The sequence below is a fragment of the Jaculus jaculus genome, chromosome 14 (genome assembly GCF_020740685.1).
Source record: "Jaculus jaculus isolate mJacJac1 chromosome 14, mJacJac1.mat.Y.cur, whole genome shotgun sequence".
Lineage (NCBI taxonomy): Eukaryota > Metazoa > Chordata > Mammalia > Rodentia > Dipodidae > Jaculus > Jaculus jaculus.
The window spans coordinates 10,078,604-10,098,624 of NC_059115.1; the positions used below are offsets into that span (position 1 = coordinate 10,078,604).

Sequence of the window (20,021 nt, forward strand, 5' to 3'; positions counted from 1 at the left end):
TTGTCAGATCTAGCAAAAAATAACCACTCCCAAACAATGAGTACATGGTAAGATTAGACTTTCAGAACAGAACCAATCAATATTTATTTAAAGTTATTCCCATGAACCAGGTATGGGGGTGCACACATGTCATCCCAGCAGTTGGGAGTGGAGGCAATAGAGTCAGAAGTTCAAGGTCATCCTCAGCTACACAGCTAGTTCGAGACCAGCCTAGGATACATGAGACCCTGCCTCACAACCCAAATGCATGTCCTTGATGGCTGAGGATGCTGAACACCTTCCTTACACAGATGGTGCTTCCATGTGGAACAGAAGTGGGCACTAACTTTCCTGCTTTGTTCTGGGGACGTGCTCCCATCTCAGCCTCCCTCCCCTGCCTGGACACAGGCTCCCTGGCCACAGAGACACACCAGCTAAGCCTAGACTGTCTGCTGGGACTGAAGATAGGCCCTTTGCACAATGGTCAGGGTAGGAGGGCAAGGCCTGGGCCACACATAGCTCTGGGCACAGTCCCATTACCAGATGATGACAGCTCAAGGCCTCTGTGCCTCTTGGACCCTCCCGGGGCTTATCTGTGCATCAGTGTCCCAGGTACCTGGCACAGCTGGTCTTGGGCTTTCTGGTCTCTCAGGAGGCAGTCAGGACCCATCGTGTCCCTCCCTCTGGTTGGCAGATGGTGCCCAGAGCTGGTAACTCTGCATGGAGGGAGGTGAAGAATTCTCCAGGGAAGGAAGTGAAACTTTTAATGGTCCTGGGATTTGGTGGTCACCTAGCCCCAGCCCATGACCCTTGTTCTCCCCAAAGCCTGCAGGCCTGGAGTCCCAGTCCCAGGCCCTTCATCAAGGGCGAGCTCCAGATGAAAGCTGCTGTCACTGCTAGGCGCTGCCCCGCATAGGGCTGTCATGTCAGGGGTTGTCCTCGGCACCCTGCTTGCTTCTCTCATGGGCCGTGTCTCTGGGGCCCTTTCTGGACCACTGGGCTGGCGGTTGCCAGGGAAGACTCCTCGCTTTGAGCGAGCCGGGGATGTGGTGATCGGGGGCAGCTTCTCCATCTTACTCTTCTACAACGTTACCCTGCTTGATTTCACAACCCCTCCGGCTGAGCCGCCACCTTCAGGGTAAGTTCTGAGCTTGGGCAAAGAAACCCCCGAGGGCCACAGCCACCTTCAGGAGGTTCCTGGAAGCCCTGGGCAGAGACTGTTTCTCAGAATGGCCATGAGGTGGCCAGCTTCAGCCCTGTGCCCTGTGCCTGTGGCTCCGTGGTGGTCTCGTTCATAGCCTTGCTCTGTGTGTTTTCTTTTCTGACCGTAGTTGAAGGGAATGTAGGTTTCTCATTTGCTTCTGTGCTATGTGGACTACCCAGTCTGTCCTGGGTTTTAAGTCTCTTGTCTGTCCTCTGTGTTTAGAACAGGATCTTGTGGGTGTGTTTGTTGAATGAATAAATGTTTATTTTAAAAATCCTTTTATTTATTATCAGCCCCTGGTGTATTATCTTTGCTCATTTTTGTCCTGGGTTCCCCACTTGTTTTTGAACACAGAAGTTCCCAACACTGGCCATTTGATTATGCATTAAAAAAAATGTCTACTTTTAGCTTTATTAAAAAAGTAAAAGGGGGCTGGAGAGATGGCTTAGAGGTTAAGTGCTTGCCTGTGAAGTCTAAGGACCAAGGTTCGAGGCTCTATTCCCCAGGACCCATGTTAGCCAGATGCACAAGGGGGCGCATACATCTGGACTTCGTTTGCAGGGGCTGGAGGCCCTGGCATGCCCATTCTCTCTCTATCTACCTCTTTCTCTGTCTGTCACTTTCAAATAAATAAATAAACAAAAAAATTTTAAAAAGGAAAAGGTTGCTGTGTATGTGCTGCATGAAGGCAGTTCCCACACTTGAGAAGCTGAGGCAGGAGGATGAGGGGTTCTAGGTCAGACTGGGCTGCACACTGAACACCTGTCTTCTTTTCAAGTGACATTGCAAATATTTCCCCAAACTTCTCTCTCCCCCTGTCTCTCCCTCTCCGTGGTGGAATGAGGGGCTTGCACAAGTCATGGTACCTGTGTGGAGACAGAGACATTCCTCAGTGTCTTAGTCCTCTCCTTCCTCCTGCTTTAGACAGGCTCTCTCTTGTTTCATTTGCTCTTGGGAAGGCCAGTCTTGCTGGCTCTTGAGCTTTGGGATTCTCAGGGATCGGCTTCCATTGCTGTAGGCGTTCTGGGATTACACAGCATGGGCTCCTTTGCTTCTGGCTTTATGTGTGTGATGTGGATGAAATGTGGGTTGGCAGGCTTTCTGAGAAAATACCTTTAACTTCTGAACCTTCTGCCCAGCCCAAGGGTCTATCTTAAAAATAATATAACAACAAAAAGAAAACAGAACAAGGCGCTGGCAAGGTGGCTCAGTGTGCTGACAGTGAAAGCAGTGCAGATCCCAGCACCTGTGTGAAGGCTCAGTACTGGTACTCTCCTGTAACCCCAGAGTTTGTAAAAGAAAAATAAAAGAAAAGGATGCTCTGTAAGGCAGGCTGGCTAGCTAGTCCTGCTGATCAGTGAGCTGCAGCTTCAGCAATAGACCCCGTGTGGAAAACGTCGGGTAAGAGTGACTGAGGAGCTCACCCAGCGTTGGCCTCTGAGCAGACTCACACTTACTCTTGCAAAAATTGTCAACGTGCTTCCAAAAATAACTGCAAGCATTTAGTATGCTCACTCTCATCATTACTGAATATTCAAGTTTGTGTGTGTGTGTATAAGTGTGCACACACACAATACAGGGATTGAACCTGGGGTCTCATCTGTGCTACACAAATACTTTACAACTGAGGTACAGACTTATTCCTCTATTTACTGATCATTTTAGAACACAGTGAAGAAAGTTGCCCATGGAAGTCTTGAACTCACTGTGTGGCTCAGGATGACCTTGAGCTTGTGATTCTCTGACCTCATTTCCCTAAGTAGCAGGCATTTCAGAACTGTGTCACCAGACCCAGATTTTTGTCTTGTGCATGTGTATGTGATCTGCAGCATGTGTACACATGTTTGTATCCATGGAGCAATATGTGTGTGGGGGGGTGCAGGTGCACATGTGTGCGTGGGTGTTGAAGTCAGAGGTCGACCTAGAAAGTTATTCCTCAAATTTTCTGAAAATACTCTCTCCTCATTGCCCCTGGCATTGGGTATTCTGAAAGACTCGGCTAAGCACATCTGTGTGGTGCGCTTATGAGACACCTGTAGTCACCCCTCTTCAGTCACTGACTGTGTTCATTCCTGCTCCATCCACCCCGAAGCAGGTGACACACGTGAGCTTCTCTTCCCTGCAGCGTTTCTCCGTGGGGCTACCGGGTGGCCCAGAGTTTCGTCTTTGCCGTGGAGGAGATCAATAGGAGCCCCCAGCTGCTGCCCAACCTGACGCTGGGCTTCTCCATCCGCAACTCTGGGGACTCGGTGCGCGGCGCCCTGCGTGAGACGATGGGCTTTCTCACGGGGCAGGAGGAGCCCCTCCCCAACTACACATGTCATCCTGGTCCTCCTCGGGCTGCCATGGTCGGGGACACGCGGTCAGCCCTGTCTGTGTCCATGGCCAGGCTTCTGGGGCTGTACAAGTTTCCCCAGGTGAGTTGTTGAGAGCCCTGTCCCTCCGTGGACAGCAGTGATGGCGATGGGATCGACGGCGGAGGTCAGGATTCGGAGCAGCTCCTCTCTGGTGCCGTGCTCCCCGTGAGCACTCTCCAGCCCAACACGGTTCTCGTCCCCACGACCAGGTTGTCAGCCCTATAGGCCTTTAGCATCTACGGGGAAACTGAGCTTTGAAGTGTCCAAATTCCAGCTTGTAGGACTTCAGAGTAAAATGCAGGCTCTACAGTGAAATTTGACTTTCAGACAAGCAATGAAGTATTCATAGTGTAAGTCTGTCCTACTATTTAAACCAAAATGTTTTTTGGTGGTAATAATATTGTGTGTTCTATGAGATCAACTTGTTCTAAAATATCATTGTTTATCTGAAATGAAAATTTACCTAGGTATCCTGTACTTTTTTTTAAAATTTTTTTTTGTTTATTTTTTATTTATTTATTTGAGAGCGACAGACAAGAGAGAAAAACAGATAGAGGGAGAGAGAGAATGGGCGCGCCAGGGCTTCCAGCCTCTGCAAACGAACTCCAGACGTGTGCGTCCCCTTGTGCATCTGGCTAACGTGGGACCTGGGGAACCGAGCCTCGAACCGGGGTCCTTAGGCTTCACAGGCAAGCGCTTAACCGCTAAGCCATCTCTCCAGCCCGGTATCCTGTACTTTTATTGCAAAACCATGAAACGTACTTGTCTGAGATTGAGTCAGCCTTTTCCCTCAGCATGAACCACCCAGATGCCACATCTGGATGGAATATTACAGAATCCCAGCCTATTTGACGACTGCCCTCTGGTGGCAGGAGAAGGGATTGCACTGAGATAAGGAGTCAGGGCCTCATCCATTCCAGACCCCCAGACCGAGCAGCTCCGGTCTGCATAACAGCCCCGGGGACCAAAGGCGAACGCAGACGCAGGGCCCTGATGGCCACATCCGGAGGTGCGCTTCTCTGCTTTGGGCACGTGGTGCAGTCTCTTCCTTGACAAAGGAAGTGAGAATTCTCGTTGTCACACCGCAAAGACCACAGAGTGACCAGGTGACAGGAGGTGGCCTGTCTTCCTTGTCACCACCCTCGAGGAACAGCCCAGCAGCTCTGCGCAGACCGGAGAGTCAGACCAGCCAGGCTGAGGCGCAGAGACAGAAAACTGTGAGGGGCAGAGGAGGGGTGGCGAGGAAGAGGTGAGGTTCACGTGCCACGGGGCTTCATTCCAGACGACACATGGGCGGTGCCGGGATGAACCAGCCAGCGAGGTCATGGTAATATGATGGAACCTCCAGGATTTGTGGGTATAGGTGTGTGTCACCCCCTCTGGCCAAGCATAGATTTATTTTGGCTTTTTGAATCCCTTTCATATCATTTAAAAATAATATGAATTTAATTACACTTTGTAAGAATCCTCACCTTCCCATTACTGTGGGCACAGGCACTTTGGGCGGATATGTGAGCGGGAAGAGCCTAATGATCCAGGTTCCATTCCTCAGTACCCACATAAAGTCAGATATACAAGGTGGCGCATACATCTGGAATTTGCCGTGGCTGGAAGCCCTGACATGCCCATCCCCTTTCTCCCTGTATCTTTTTCTGTTCCTCTTCCTCCCTTCTTGCAAATAATTAAAAAAAAAAAAACTTTTATGATGTTAAAAATGTGATTTGGGGCTGGAGAGATGGCTTAGCGGTTAAGCGCTTGCCTGTGAAGCCTAAGGACCCCAGTTCGAGGCTCACTTCCCCATGTCCCACGTTAGCCAGATGCACAAAGGGGCGCACGCGTCTGGAGTTCGTTTGCAGAGGCTGGAAGCCCTGGAGCGCCCATTCTCTCTCTCTCCCTCTATCTGTCTTTCTCTCTATGTCTGTCGCTCTCAAATTAAAAAAAAAAATGTGATTTGGATGATACTGTGGTGGGTGAGGAACCTAGTACTCAAAAATTCTGACTGGGAGATGGTGAGAGGCGCAGATTCTGGACCCGCTTCCTTTTCTTTCCATCATTTCCATTAGTGACAGGATCTAATGTAGCCCTGCTTGGCCTGGACCTTGCTGTGTACAAAGTAGTAACTAGGACTCATGAACCTCCTGTTCTACCTCCTCTGTGCTGGGATTACAGGCTTGGCTCATCAAGAACAGTCCTGAGGCTACTTTATAACCAGCCTCACGTCCTCCTGGGGCCTAGTTCGCCTCCGAGATGCTTTGGGTTTTGGGTGTTTTGGCAGCAACTCTTCACATTTCTCAAGAAATGGTCATGCCTGGCTGTGTTCCAAAGTAGGGTGGCCTCTGGCCCTGTTTGCCTAGCCGATGTATATGGGATGTGTGATTTGTAACTATGCAGGGTACCAAGGTGACTTTGTCATCCTAGCTTCAGCTGCAATTGTATATTTTATATTAGTTTGTCCATCTTGGGTGATAGGATATCATATACCTAAGGTTAAGCTCACACTCACTACATAGCTGAGAATGACCCTGAATTTCCAAGTTTTGGGATTACACAATGCACCAGGAGGCATGGTTTGCATGTTGCTGGGGGTTGAACTCAAGGCTCTCTGCATGCTAGGCAAGCTCTCTATGAACTGAGCTGCATTCTCAGCCTCATTACTTCATTTTCATAGTACTCTTCTGCCAACATCTGAAAGTTAACCATCTGTTTGATCCTGAGTCCTGATTCTCTCCTATTGTCTGTCTTTTTCCTTGCAGGTCAGTTACTCCTCCACGCTGCCCAGCCTCAGTGACAAAATCCAGTTCCCATCCTTCCTTCGGACCCTGGCTAGTGACCTCACGTCCTCCCATGTGATGACCCAGCTGGTGCTGCACTTTCAATGGTCCTGGGTGGGCATCCTGGCCCAGGATGATGACTATGGGCAGCAGGCCAGCTCTGTGGTCACTCAGGAGCTGGACCAGGCTGGTGTCTGCATTGAGTTTGACCTCCAAGTTCCTTCCCAGGATTCCTTAGAGAAGACTGAAGCGATTGTTCTAAAGATGCAGAGGTGCACTGCCAAGGTTGTTCTGGTCTTCCTGAGCAGCTCACATTTCCAGCTCATCCTGTACCGCTTACTGGACCTCCGTATCGCAGGTCAGGTGTGGGTCAGCCCGGAGGCACTGCACATGGCTCTTGCCCTGAGCATTCCACATGTCTCCCAGGTCTTGCAAGGCTCATTCAGCCTTCTGTTTCATAGCAGCCAGGCACGTGGGTTCCCTGAGTACCTCGCTCAACTGCGCCCCAGCCGAAACCCAGAGGACATGTTCATAGAGAGCTTCTGGGAGTCCACCTTTGGATGCACGTGGCCCCACAGAAACAGCACAGCGACAGGGGATGTCAAGTTCTGCTCAGGGAATGAGAGTCTGAGAGACCGGGAGTTTCCTTTCCAGGAAGTGAGTAACATCGACATGGCTTACACAGCTGTCTACAGCATCGCCCATGCCCTGCAGGACCTGATTGCCTGTGAGCGCGGGGACGGGGCATGCGCAGACCCTCAGCGCTTCCAGCCCTGGCAGGTGAGACAGAAATGTGGGGCGTGGGTGGGGGATTCAGCTAAAGAGTGGGAATAGGCCATTGGCTGTGTCTAAGCTACAGAGATGGAGCAGAGACTGTAATGGACTCTTCAGTGGGCCAGGAGGCATCTGAGACTGAGCACTGGTCATGGAGTCCATGTCCTAAGATGAGTCACATTGTGGGGTCGGATCATTTAGCAAATGCAGAATGCATACTGAAATTCAAGCATCAGATAACATGTAAGTAGATTTATTTACTGGGTCTTAAATTTTAGTCCTTTCTGGTATGGTGGTGGTGGTGATGGTGCGTGTGTGTGTGCGCGTGTGTGTATGGGTTCATGTGTGAGCGCAACCACACACCTTATAGCAAAGGTGTTTAGAACAGAGAAGATTTTTCATGTATCAATCCTTACTTTATATCCCATTTGAGACACATTCTCACCATACTCACTGCACTGACCACCAGGCTAACTGTCCCAGCAAGTTCCAGTGCAGTCCCCTTCTCTTCCTCCCTTCTTACTGTAGGCACACCGGAACCTGCAATGGCATATGGTTCCTGTGGGCTCTGGGGTCTGAAGTTAGTACTCATTCTTGTAAGGCAAGCACCTTATTTGCTGGTCCTTTACCTAGTACTCCAAGTAGAATGTTTATTATTTTTTAAAATTTTATTTGCAAGATACAGAAAAAGAGAGTGAGAGAGAGAACATGAGTGTGCCAGGGCCTCTTGCCACTGCAAATGAACTCCAGATTGTACATTTGTCTTACATGGGTTCTGGGAAATTGACAGCAGGGTGTCAGAGTTTGTATGCAACTGCTTTTAATCACTGGACTGTTTCTCCAGCCCCCAGTTTGAATACTAGTAAGCAATGAACAAGTTTTAATATAAGTGTGCTAAAAGCCTGAAGTCTAGATAGACAGCAAATGAAATGTTTATTTTATTGTTTTTTGGTTTTATGAGGTAGGGTGTTGCTCCAGCCCGAGCTGACCTGTGTAGTCTCAGGGTGGCTTTGAACTCATGGCGATCTTCCTGCCTCTGCCTTCTGAGTGCTGGGATTAAAGGTGTGTGCCACCATACCTGGCAGTTTTGGTAAAGCTGGCCTGATGTGTTTGCACTCGCTATTCATTTGCAATAGCAAGAGATCGAGGCTAAAAGAAGATGGAGCACAGATAGCTCAAAATTGTCCTCTTACCTCCACACTTGCACTGTGTCATAACACATGTACACACTCACTCACCCACAAATAATAAAAATTAAAATTAAAAAATCAAGAACACTGATATCTCCATGAGACATATTTATGTTAAAATTTATCCCATAGATAACCATACCCTGTGGATTTCTCACAGTTTATTTGCATGATGGACTCATGCACTGAGGCTTCTCAGATGGAAAGGACTTCTGCTTCTCTTGATCGCATCCAGCTGTGCGTCCAGTTCTCCTCTGGCAGCTGCAGGATGTGAGCGCTTGTGAGTCCTCTTGTCCATCTGTGCCTCAGTGTCAGGGACGAGTCCTTGGGACTTCCTCCATTAGCAAACTTCGGAGTCCTCTCCTACCTCAGCTAACAACACAGAAATGCCTCCATGCACCTTAACCAAATGCCCGAAGAGACTTAAGACTTAATTTATGGGTTCTCTAATGTATCATACCCAGTGGTCACACCTCTTTCAAACTTAATAGCCTCACTCTGAGAAAGGATGACAGGCATGTCTATTCTCTGATCACATATACAAAGCTCAGAGTTTGGTGGTAGCACATTTGTCTTGGTGAAGCCAGATGACTGGGCCATATGAGCAGTATTAGTGTCTGTAAATTTCTGGATTTTTCACTTCCATCATCAAGTATATAATTTCATACTGTGACCAACACACCGCCTTCTGATGGATGGTGAGACATCAAGGGCATCTTCCTTAGTCCACCCAGGGTGCAGGTGAATATCCAAGGCCCAGAACTGAGAGGGGGACTCTCAGGTTGTACTTGTGGATGGCGAGCCTTGGAGGGCTAAGGGCAAGAAAGGTGGATGCTTTTGTTAACTGCGCTCAGATGACTTGGGCCTCTACTATGAGCTAGGAGAAAGTGCACGTGGTTGTGTCCAGATGAACAATAAGGACTGCTGGCTTCTTAGCAAGGGAGGCAGATTAGAAATTACACAGGGCAGGGCATGATGCCATATGCCTGGCATCGCAGCACTTGGGAGGCTGAGTCAGAGAGTTCCTGAGTTAAAGACTGGCCTGGACGGCATAGCGCTGCCCCATTCACATACAACATCCATGAGGTCTGGGATATGGCTCAGTAGGTACAATGTTTCCCCACAAGCATAACTGAACCCACACAAAGCCGGATCCTATAGTGTCCACTGCCTGCAATACCAGCGTGACTATAGCAAGAAGGGAGGCAGAAGCCTGCAGGCCATCTTCTCTGTGGAGGAGTGGAGAGCAATGAACGACGAAAGGTCCTGCCTTCGAGGAGGTGCGAGGCAAGGACCTACACTCAGAAGTTGTTCTTTTGCCTCCACATGAACAGCAGCTCTTACACACATGAACATGTGACCCCCGACATCCTACACCCGCCACACGTGACAACATGCATGACGTGGGCTCTGTACAAATGCTGGGGAGCACACGTAGAGTGGGTGAAGAGGGGGGGAGTGAGCCAGGAACACAGGGCAGTGAGGGCAGTTCCGACTGTGAGGAGATGTCTGACGTCTGAGTTCCAGCTGGGAGGATGAGAAGAAGCCAGCACAGGAGAGTGATGGCCTATCAGCTGGTAAGGTCAGCGTGGGAGTGCCAAGGTCCCGCCTGGGGACAAGTAAGGACAGCCATGTGGCTGGCGTGGAACAACTGTGGGAGACTCGGCTAGGGGACTCAGAGGTGTAGCTGAGTGGGCACAGTTTCTGCGAGCTGCCAGGGCTTGGCCTCTGTTCAGCACTGTGACGGGCAAGGCTGGGGACGGCAGTGCACAAGCAAACCAGCCCCTGGAGCCAGAGCCGCCTTGTGATACTAGTGGGTTCCTTCCTCCACTGAAAAGTGAGAAGTTTATTATGAGGCTGCCTTGTTATTAAGATAAGCATCCTGTGTACTCATTACTGTGCATTCATTGTTAACTTATCAAATATAAGACACTTTTGTGAATTCCTAAAAATACTACAGCGCTCTCTGCACCCCTGTGTCTTATGCTTGTTAGGGTCTGGTTGGAGCTGCCCTGGCTCACTGCAGAGGTCAGTGGTCAATGGCAATGTGGATGAGTCCCAGGACTGGCCCTGACTAGTCTGCAATGTCTCCCTTCCTCCCCCAGATTCTTCATGCCCTCAAGAAGGTGCACTTCAAGACTCCTGATGGGAACGAGGTTCTGTTTGATGCCAATGGAGATTTGGTGACAAAGTTTGATGTTCTCCAAGGGCAGAAGACTCCGGAGGGCCGATTCCACTTGGTGCCCATAGGCATGATTGACCCTGGAGTTTCGTTGGGAAACAGAATGATGGTCCATTTGAAGGAGGGTCTCCAAGTGAGTTGTCCCGATGCATGCATGACTCCTGAGCTGTTGTATGAGTGTCAGAGGGAAGCTTACAGGCCAGAGGTCCCTTTCCCCATTGGATGTATGAAGTGCTGTGACTCTCCATTGGGCCATGGCAAGTCAGCTGTGCTGCTTTCCCACTATGAAGCCTGTATTTCAGGTGGTGAGAAGCATTTGTTCACTGCCAAAAGTTCAAATATCATGTTTACAGAGATGGCTTCACAGCTGAGATTTTGTCTGCAAAGCCAAAGGACCCAGGTTTGATTCCCAAGGACCCATGAGAAGCCAGATGCAAAACATGCTGCATGCATCTGAAGTATGTTTGCAGTGGCTTGAGGTCCTGGCACACCCATTCTCTCTCTCTCTCTTTCAAATAAATAAAAAACTATTAACAAAAATTTTTTTAAATCAAATATCATCCTGATATGGTTGTTTCTGTCTTTAATCCCAGCACTCGGGAGGCTGAGGTAGGAGGAGTGTTGTTAGTTCAAGGTTAGTCCTGGATACAGGTTACTAGGTCTACCTGTACTACAGTGAGACCCTACCTAACAAATTTGTAAAGTAAAAGATAATGAAAACTACTGAAAAAAGAAAATATCAGGGCCCCAGAAGCTGAATGAGCGTGAGCATCAGGTGTTTGTCTGAGAGCATTTTCCAGGGTCTGTATTCAGGATTTGCTCTGAGAAGACAGAACTAGTTTACCTGGGAAGCGAGCGGTGCACTCGGCCACAGGGAGCTTCAGGCAGGTGGGATGAGAAGATTCCCATTGTGTTTATTGTTTTAACTTATGTGTCACTGTGAAAATTGTCTGGCAGAAACCATGTAAAGGAAGCATTGACTTAATTTGGCTCCTGATTTCAGAGTTCAAGGTCAGCTAGGTCCTCTTCTGAGGACCTGTGGTGAGGCAGAGTGTCATGGTGGTTGCTTGTTGGATGGAGAAGATGTCTACTTTGTCCAACTAGGCTTCACTCCACTTTCCACCATCTAATAATGCCATCAACTTACAGACCCATCGAATGGCTCACCCATTGATCAGGCTAGTCCTCTCACGATCCAGTTACTTCCCCAGCACCCATCAGCTGATAATCCTTCTCTAAGCATATGAGACTTTGGGGGATCTCTCACATTCATACCCTGACACTTACTAACCAAATTACACTGTTTGGGGACAGTTGAGTCTAGGTGTCTACTCTGGTCCACAGAAACATCTTAGCTCTCTGTCCACCATCACGGACATGTGGACCCCATCCTATGCAACCGTGTTTTTGTTCTTGGTGATAACTCCCATCAACGTTGGCCTTGAGATTTTTAACTGAAAGTCAGGTGAATCAGGTTTCCATCCTCCAAATTCCTCAAACTTCGGGGACACAGGCAGTATTCCGATAATTCTTTTCTTTTTTAATTTTTATATTTTATTTAATTATTTGAGAGAGAGAGGGAGAGAGAGAGAGAATAGGCAAGCCAGGATCTCTAGCCATTGCAAATGATCTCCAGATGTACGTACCACCTTGTGTATCTGGTTTATATGGGCACTGGGGAATTGAATTAGGCTTCACAGGCAAGTCCCTTAACCGCTAAGCCATCTCTCCAGCCCCAGATAATTCTTCTGAAGCAACTTTCAGTGGCTAGACCATGGAGGGCTTTCAATTCCCTTTTGATGTGCAGGACATCCCAGCACCCCACACTTCTCTGAGTCATTCTTGCCCGCTACTTTCCTCCTCATAACTCTTGCTTGTAGTTGGGAGCTGTTCCAGGAGAGGAAATGTCATTCCTTCACAGGTCCAACGTGTATGAACAGACCTCTGGCTGTAACATGAGGGTGTGTGTAGGATGTGTGTGTGTTGGGAGGTCAGTACGTACAATTCCTGATGTAGGCGTCCCAGAGAGACTGAAAACACTCACCAGTCCACGCTATTTTACTATGATTTTACTACACGTATGCAGGTGAGCTAGGGGAACCTGTCCCAAGCATCCACTCTTCCACTAGAGCACCGTCCAGTCTGGCTTCTCACGTGACACAGATGTTTCCTGAAAGCCACTTCATCTTGTGTGTTGAAAAGGCTCTGATCAGTTCCCCCAGGTGACTGAAGTGGATGGTCACTGATGATACCATGTTGTCACCAGGTGCCCAGCTCTGTCTGCAGTAGGAGCTGCCCTCCAGGGTTCAGCCAGATGCCCCGTCAAGGTGAACCCCAATGCTGTTTTGATTGCAGCCCCTGTCCCGAGGGACAGTTTGCAGATCAGAAAGGTAAGGACACATGCAGCAGGAGTGTGGGGGCCACAGGCACCATGTACCTTGTGCATTTTCTGTCCTCTGAGCTGTGCACAGTGTTCAGTTCCCTGGACTTTATGTAAGAACCCTGGAGAGGACACTACTCTTGGATAAATGTTTTGCTGAATTATCTCAAATGGACAAATGTGCTGACCATAACTGCACAGCCCAAAACTTCTCACCCAGCAAACACTCCAGGTTTCTCATCCCTTGTCAATAAGCAGAGCAAAGGCTGCTCCCACAGTCCTCCTGGAGTCATTGTCCTGCCTCTCAAAGCCCCCTGACTCTACTGGCATTGATGAGTTCTGCCGGTTTGTAAACCCCCTTTAAGTAGGGCAGCATGGTGAATGCTCTTGTACTTCACATTTTCTTAATTTCAGTGACAATCATCCCAGTGGTGATTGGTAACAAAATGCCACATTCCTGATGGTTTAAATAACAGAAAACATTTTCCATTGTTCTAGAAACTGGAAAACGGAAATCAAGATGTTGGCAGTGTTGGTTTCAAGAAGCCTCTCTCCTCATCGTGTTTTCTCATGCTGACTGTGTGCACGTGTGCGTGTGTGCATGTGGGTTATAAGGATGCTGGTCATACTGCATTAGGGTCTGCTGTTATGACCTTATTTAACTTTGATTACTTGATCCCCCACTTACCTATCTCCAAAGAGTCACATTCTGATGTACTTGTGGTCAGGACTTCAAATCTATTTAGAGAGATACAATTTAGTCTAGAATAATTGCTAATAAGAACAGTTACTGATAATATTAGGAAAACAAACCATTAGCAAACTCACATAAGCCAGTCATGCTGCTGCCTGGGTTTAATCCCAGCACTCGGGAGGTGGAGACGGGAACATCAGTAGTATAGGGTCATTCTTGGCTACTGACAAGTTTCAGACCAGCCTGAGCTACATGAAAACCTGCCTCAAAACAATGGGACTCCTAAAAACCTTACAAAAAACACTGACATACAGTGATGAAATATTTCTCTTTCTGTCTCTACCTCAAATGGCCTTCATTTCAGCACTGGCAGTTAAGAATAATTTGCAATTACATTAATTACTGGGAAAGGCTTGTAAGAATATTAGTGCCTGGTTCTTCTTCACAGAGCTGGCTTGACTACCATATGGTGTGTTTGTGCCCCCACAGACATGAAGAGATGTCTTCTGTGCCCTGAGGAGCAATACTCGAGCCACAGCAGAGACCGCTGCCTGCCCAGGACAGAGATCTTCCTGGCCTTTGACGAACCACTGGGACTCGCTCTGGCCTCGGTGGCGCTCTTCCTGGCTGGTCTGGCTCTGCTGGTCCTTGGAGTGTTCCTGAAGCACCGAGACACACCTGTGGTCAGGGCCAACAACCGAGCCCTCAGCTACTTGCTCCTGGCCTCCCTGGCCCTGTGCGCCCTCTGTCCCTTGCTCTTCCTTGGCCGTCCCACTGCGGTCACCTGCCTCCTGCGCCAGACCACCTTTGCTGTGGTGTTCACCGTGGCGGTCTCCTCCATTCTGGCCAAGACCCTCACAGTGGCCCTGGCTTTCAGGGTCACAAGACCAGGGGACAGGGTCCACGTATTCCTGGGACCACAGGCCTCGACCTCAGTGGTCCTTGTCGCTTCCTTCACACAGGTCATTCTCTGTGGTGTGTGGCTGGGCACCTCCCCTCCATTCCCAGACAGGGACATGGTCACTGAGCCCATCCACATTGTCGTCCAGTGCCAGGAAGGCTCTGGCACTGCTTTCTCATGGGTGCTGGGGTACCTGGGCTTCCTGGCAGGGGGCACCTTCTCTGTGGCTTTCCTGGCCAGGGGCCTGCCAGATGCCTTCAACGAGACCAGGTTCATCACCTTCAGCATGCTGCTGTTCTGCAGTGTGTGGACAGCCTTCCTGCCCCTGTACCACAGCGCCCGCAGCAAGTCCACTGTGGCTGTGGAGGTCTTCTCCATCCTGGCCTCCACCGCAGGGTTGCTGGGTGGCATCTTCATCCCCAAGTGCTACGTCATCCTGCTGAAGCCCGAGCAGAACACCTCTGCCTGGGTGAGGCAGGGACAGAGGGCTTGGCAGGAAAGACCGAGTGAGGCTCTCCAGAGAAGCCTTCCTGTGTCCACGGCACAAGGCCCCAGGATGTAGTCCTCGTGGAAGACACCAGGATCACTTGGCTGGGTTCACTGTTACTGTGGGGATAAGAAGAAGGATGAATGCCGGGTGTGGTGGGTCACACATTTAATCCCAGCACTCAGGAGACAGAAGTTGGAGGATTGCCATGAGTTTCAGGGCAGCCTAAGAGTCCATAGTGATTTGTAGGTCAACCTGGGCTTGAGGGAGACTCTACCTCAATAAAAGTGTGTGTGTGTGTGGGGGGGTGCTGGAGAATTGCCTTAGCTTGGCTATTACATACTCAATGATCTCAGTACAGATGAGCATGTTGATGATCCAGGAGAAAAAAAAGAAGGGAAGGGTCCATGTAGACAGTTTAGGTTTCAGCCACGCCCATTTAGAATTACTGGGACTGATGGTGATGGCTTGAAATGTACTCAGTATAGAGGTAGTACAGATGGAAAGATCCCCGGTAACTCTGTAGATATACAAGAAGTTCTTGCAACCAGATTCATTGAGAAAATGTCTTAAGATTTAATATGCTATCAGGTATCAACACAAATATTTTAAATATTAAATTGTGTACTTTTTTTTTGGTCAGGCTGACCTGGAATTCACTCCATAGTCTCAGGGTGGCCTTGAACTTATGGTGATCCTCCTACCTCTGCCTCCCAAGTGCTGGGATTAAAGGCATGAGCCACCATGCCTAGCTAAATTGTATACTTTTAAAGCTCAGTGAAATAGCACTTGCCTGGCACATGTAAGGCCTGGGATTGATTCTCCGAAACCATAAAAATGATACCCCCAAGATCTATATTGGGTGTGGACAAAAACAATGGGAAAATGGTCCCATCAGTAAGTACTCATGTATGTGTGGGTGCATCCTCTTTGTTCGGTGCTTTTGTAACATTTCTATTCAAGTTTCTTGCCCCTGTTTTGTTCTGTTGTACTTATATTACTGCATCTAAAAAGATGTGTGCCTATACAAGATACGAGGCCCTTACCGATACCTGTGTTGCAAACATTTTTGAAACTCAATCTTAACAAACTGAATCCAATAATATAATAAGAAATATATTATGACCAAGGGAAATTGTTTCAAGAACATTGGATTGCTTTCAACAAAAATATATTAATTAATGCAACACATTATATTAGTATTGAAGTTAGCTTTGCACTGCTGGCAGAAAATATTAAGTATTAAAAAAGTATTGTTTTGGTTTATAGACTCAAGGGGAAGCTCCACAATGACAGGGAAAAACACAGCATGAGCATATTCTGGATGTCACCTCCTGGCCAACATTGGGTAGAGGGCAGTAGTAAGGGATTGTACCAAACACTGGCAAGGAGAAGCCGTCCACAACATCCACAAGCCCACTCCAAACAGTACACTACCTCCAGGAGGCTCCAATTCCCAAATTGCCACCAGCTGGGGACTTAGCATTCAGTAAACACAAGTCCATGGGGACACCAGAATCAAACCATCACAATTAGTAAGCAAAAACTAGAAACCACATGATTATCTTAATGTATTCTAAAAAAAATTATGATGATACAATATCTGTTCCTGATAGAAAAAAAAATTCTCAATAATCTCAGAACACAAGGATATGAATGTCCTCAACATGATAGTCATTCATATATAAAGAACCTACAGGTAACATGCCTAAAGGTAGAAAACTGAGTGTTATCTGCCCTTAAGATCAGAACAAGGAAAAGATATCTGATCTCACCATTTGTATTTGACATTGTGATGAAGTTTCTTGTCAATTTGGAAAATGGGATAAAAGTGTTCCTGACTGGAAAGCAAGAAGCAGAAATCATTGCTATTCTTACTTTTTTTTTGGATACAGGGCTATATAGCCTAGGTTGGTTGCAACGTTGTGATCCTCCTGCCTCATCTTCCCAAGTTCAGGGAAATTCCTCATGCATTTCTGGTGGGAATGATGTGAAGTAACACAACCACTTTAGAAAATAAATTGGCGAGGTTGAACTTATACCTAGCATGATTCAGCCACTATACTTGTAGGCGTTCATCCTATAGTGAAGCGAATGTCTGTCCATTTAAAGACTTACAAACTAATGTTCATAGCAGCTGTACTTGTAACAGTTCCAAGCAATCCAAATGACCATCAGAAGATGAATAGATTAGACGATCCACACATTGGGATACTATTCAGAAAGAAAAAGAATGACCTGTTGATAAGTACCTTAATATGAAAAATATCAATAATGCTGAGCAAAAGAATCTATAACTACCCACCCCCACCAAACTATACAGAGTAGCTAATTTATATACAAGTGTAAAAGTTAAAATTAACCTATAGTGGCAGCTGATCTCCATTTAATTTAATCTAGAAACTCCCTTATAGTCAAATCCACAGATTTGTTTCCTAGGTTATTCTAGAGCCAATCTTATTGATATCAGAGATAAGTGATCATAAGTCTCCCCCTCCCCTCCACCATGGGCTACTTGACATTCAAGCACATCACCTTGAAGCCATAACCTTCCATTCCTTATTCCCATAGGCTTACAGCTATCTCACAATGTGAAATGAACTTAGTAGTTCAACTTAAAGAGTTCCAAAGATATGGCTCAGTGGTTAAAGGTGCTTGTTTGCAAAGCCTGGGTTCCATTTCTCAGCACTTACATAAAACTGGCTACAAAGTGGCGCATGCATCTGTGATCCCAGTGTGCCCACCATGATGGAAGGTGGAGCCAAGAGAAAATGAAGTTCCTGGGCTAGCTAGCCCAACACTCCTTTGTAATCTGACAGCTCATTTGTAGCAGCAGGAGACCCTGTCTCAAAGAAGGTAAGGGATAGACACCTTGAAGTTGTCCTTAGACCTCCGCGAGCATGTTATGGCACATGCACCACCCCCCACCTCCACCCCCAATACACACATGCACACACAATAGAGAAAGGAAGATTTAAACATTAGATAGGTTAGAGTGAGACCCTACCTTGAAACCCATTCCTCCACAATTAGAAAGTTCCTATCATCTTTAGCAATCTCAAAAATGTTCAAAAGTATAAGTAAGTACAGTGTCTCTTCTGAGACAAGCAATCTCTTAATTGTGAGTCCCCCGTTACATCAAAAGAATAAGATACAGGATAGGGTAACGACTCAGTTGGTAAACCGCTTGCTATATGAACATGAGGACTTGAGTTTGGGTCATCAGCATCTACATAAAAGCTGGGTGCAATGGAGAATGCCTAGAATCCGTGCCCTGGGAAGGTGGAGACGGGAGAATCCCAGGGGCTCTTTGGCTAGCTAGTATGGCTGAATCAGGTGAGCTTGAGGTTCAATGAGAAATGCTATCTCAGAAAAAAATATGGCAGAAAATTGATGCAGATACCTGATATTTAGCTCTGGCTTCCACATACATGTGTACCTGTGAACCTATGCCCACACAGAGATGAAAACACCTGCACGCCATCCTCACATACATGTATTAAAACGTTACATACTTTTGGATGGACTGGAGAGATTGCTTAGTGGTTAAGGCACATGCCTATGAAGCTTAAGGACCAAGGTTTGATTCCCCAGTATCCACACAATCCAGATGCACAAGGTGGTGCATGCATCTGGAGTTCGTTTGTAGTGGCTAGAGGCCCTGGTGTGTCCATTCTCTGTCTCTCTCAAATAGTAAATAAATAAAATATTTAAAAAAATAATTAAAAAGAAAGAAAGAAAAGTTACATATTTTCAACATTTAATGGCACAGGATCAACATTACTATTTCTAAGGCAGGAATGAGGGAATGGCAAGTAAAGAGCAGAAAAAAAGCCAAATTGAACAGGGAAAACACCAAACTCTGCACCTCCACAGTGGGCATGATAGAATCATCTGGGCTCCAGAGGGCTTGGAGATCTCTACTTTCCAGTACTATAACCTTACTTTTGGGCAACTCTACTCTTGAGACTGCAGCTTTCCTCAGTAAATGTCCATGATCCTGGAATCTCCAAAACACTAATGTCCCCATTACAGCTTATGGTTCATTGTCACAACTTCACACAATAACCTCTCATGACTTCCTCACAGGGACTCCAGTCCTGCCACACATTGCCTAGACTCTGTAGCTGTCTGAAACCATGCAGCAAGACTACATGAGTCCCTCAGATCTTTCACCTTTCACACCTACAAAATCAGCATCATGTATAGCATGCTGTCAATATCTGCTGACAACTCAAGATATGGCCACGCCACCTTGGACTACAGTTGCATTGGGCTCTGTATCCTGACCCTAGAAACACTTCTGTGGGCAGTTTTCTTTTTCTTTTCCTTTCTTTTCTTTTTTTTCCTCTCCTTTTTTGAGCGGGAAACCCCTTCGGTGGTATTTTCAGTTCAGGGTCTCTTCTTTAACTGAATTTTCATTTATAGCTTTTAGTAGGGTGGAGGGGAATCTTGCTTTCTGGACATTTTTCTCATTGTCCAATTGAGGAGAAAGGAAGCCAGGTTTCTCTTTAATACTGCTAATCTCTTTAGCAATGACAGACACTTTATCATCTGTACACTCTCACTTGGTCTGAAACTTTAAATTACTCACACACCTTTCCTTGTCAAACTTAACATTCATATGTCTTTGCTCTCTCTCTCACTGTAGATCTGAACAATAGCAGTGGACAGCAACTATTCTACAGCATGAATACTATCCTGCCTTGAAATTTCCTCTACAAAACACAATAGTGTATTATTTTTTATTTCACCCTAACTCAAATTCTTATGTCACTGGCAGAATGAAGGCACATTATTTGCCAGAATATCACAGAAATAGCCTTGAGCCCAGTTCCTGATAGAGTCCTTGATAATCTTTGAAACCTTTCTTTTAGGAAGGGAATCAGAAGTAATTAAAAAGAATCCACAGCAGTTTCTTGGTTTATTCTGAAAAGTCCTGGCTCCTTTACTGATTTAAGATCCAAGTCTCTGTGCATTTATCCCACCTCACCTCAGGGGTTGTCTTTGTGTTGCAATAACAGAAGACATGAAAATGAGTATTTTGAGAACAAAGCATGGTGGCACATACCTATAATCCTCACACTCAGGAGGGTAAGGCA

General features: G+C 47.1%; 1 protein-coding gene across 1 annotated transcript; it reads left to right on the forward strand.

Annotated features, from left to right (window-relative positions):
• Positions 1-902: 902 nt before the first annotated feature.
• Positions 903-14,994, forward strand: LOC101616609 (vomeronasal type-2 receptor 26-like). Its single transcript, XM_045133289.1, has 6 exons — positions 903-1,117; positions 3,309-3,600; positions 6,294-7,091; positions 10,381-10,590; positions 12,724-12,847; positions 14,021-14,994. The coding sequence occupies exons 1-6, from the start codon at positions 903-905 to the stop codon at positions 14,992-14,994; spliced, it is 2,613 nt and encodes an 870-aa protein (XP_044989224.1).
• The last annotated feature ends 5,027 nt before the right edge of the window (positions 14,995-20,021 follow it).

What these genes read in the sequence shown, in the direction of transcription:
- LOC101616609 (XM_045133289.1), top strand. Translation starts at nt 903, where the DNA reads ATGTCAGGGGTTGTCCTCGGCACCCTGCTTGCTTCTCTCATGGGCCGT. An exon ending in AGCGCTTCCAGCCCTGGCAG is followed by an intron (nt 7,092 to 10,380) that starts GTGAGACAGAAA and finishes TTCCTCCCCCAG; the next exon opens with ATTCTTCATGCCCTCAAGAA. An exon ending in ACAGTTTGCAGATCAGAAAG is followed by an intron (nt 12,848 to 14,020) that starts GTAAGGACACAT and finishes GTGCCCCCACAG; the next exon opens with ACATGAAGAGATGTCTTCTG.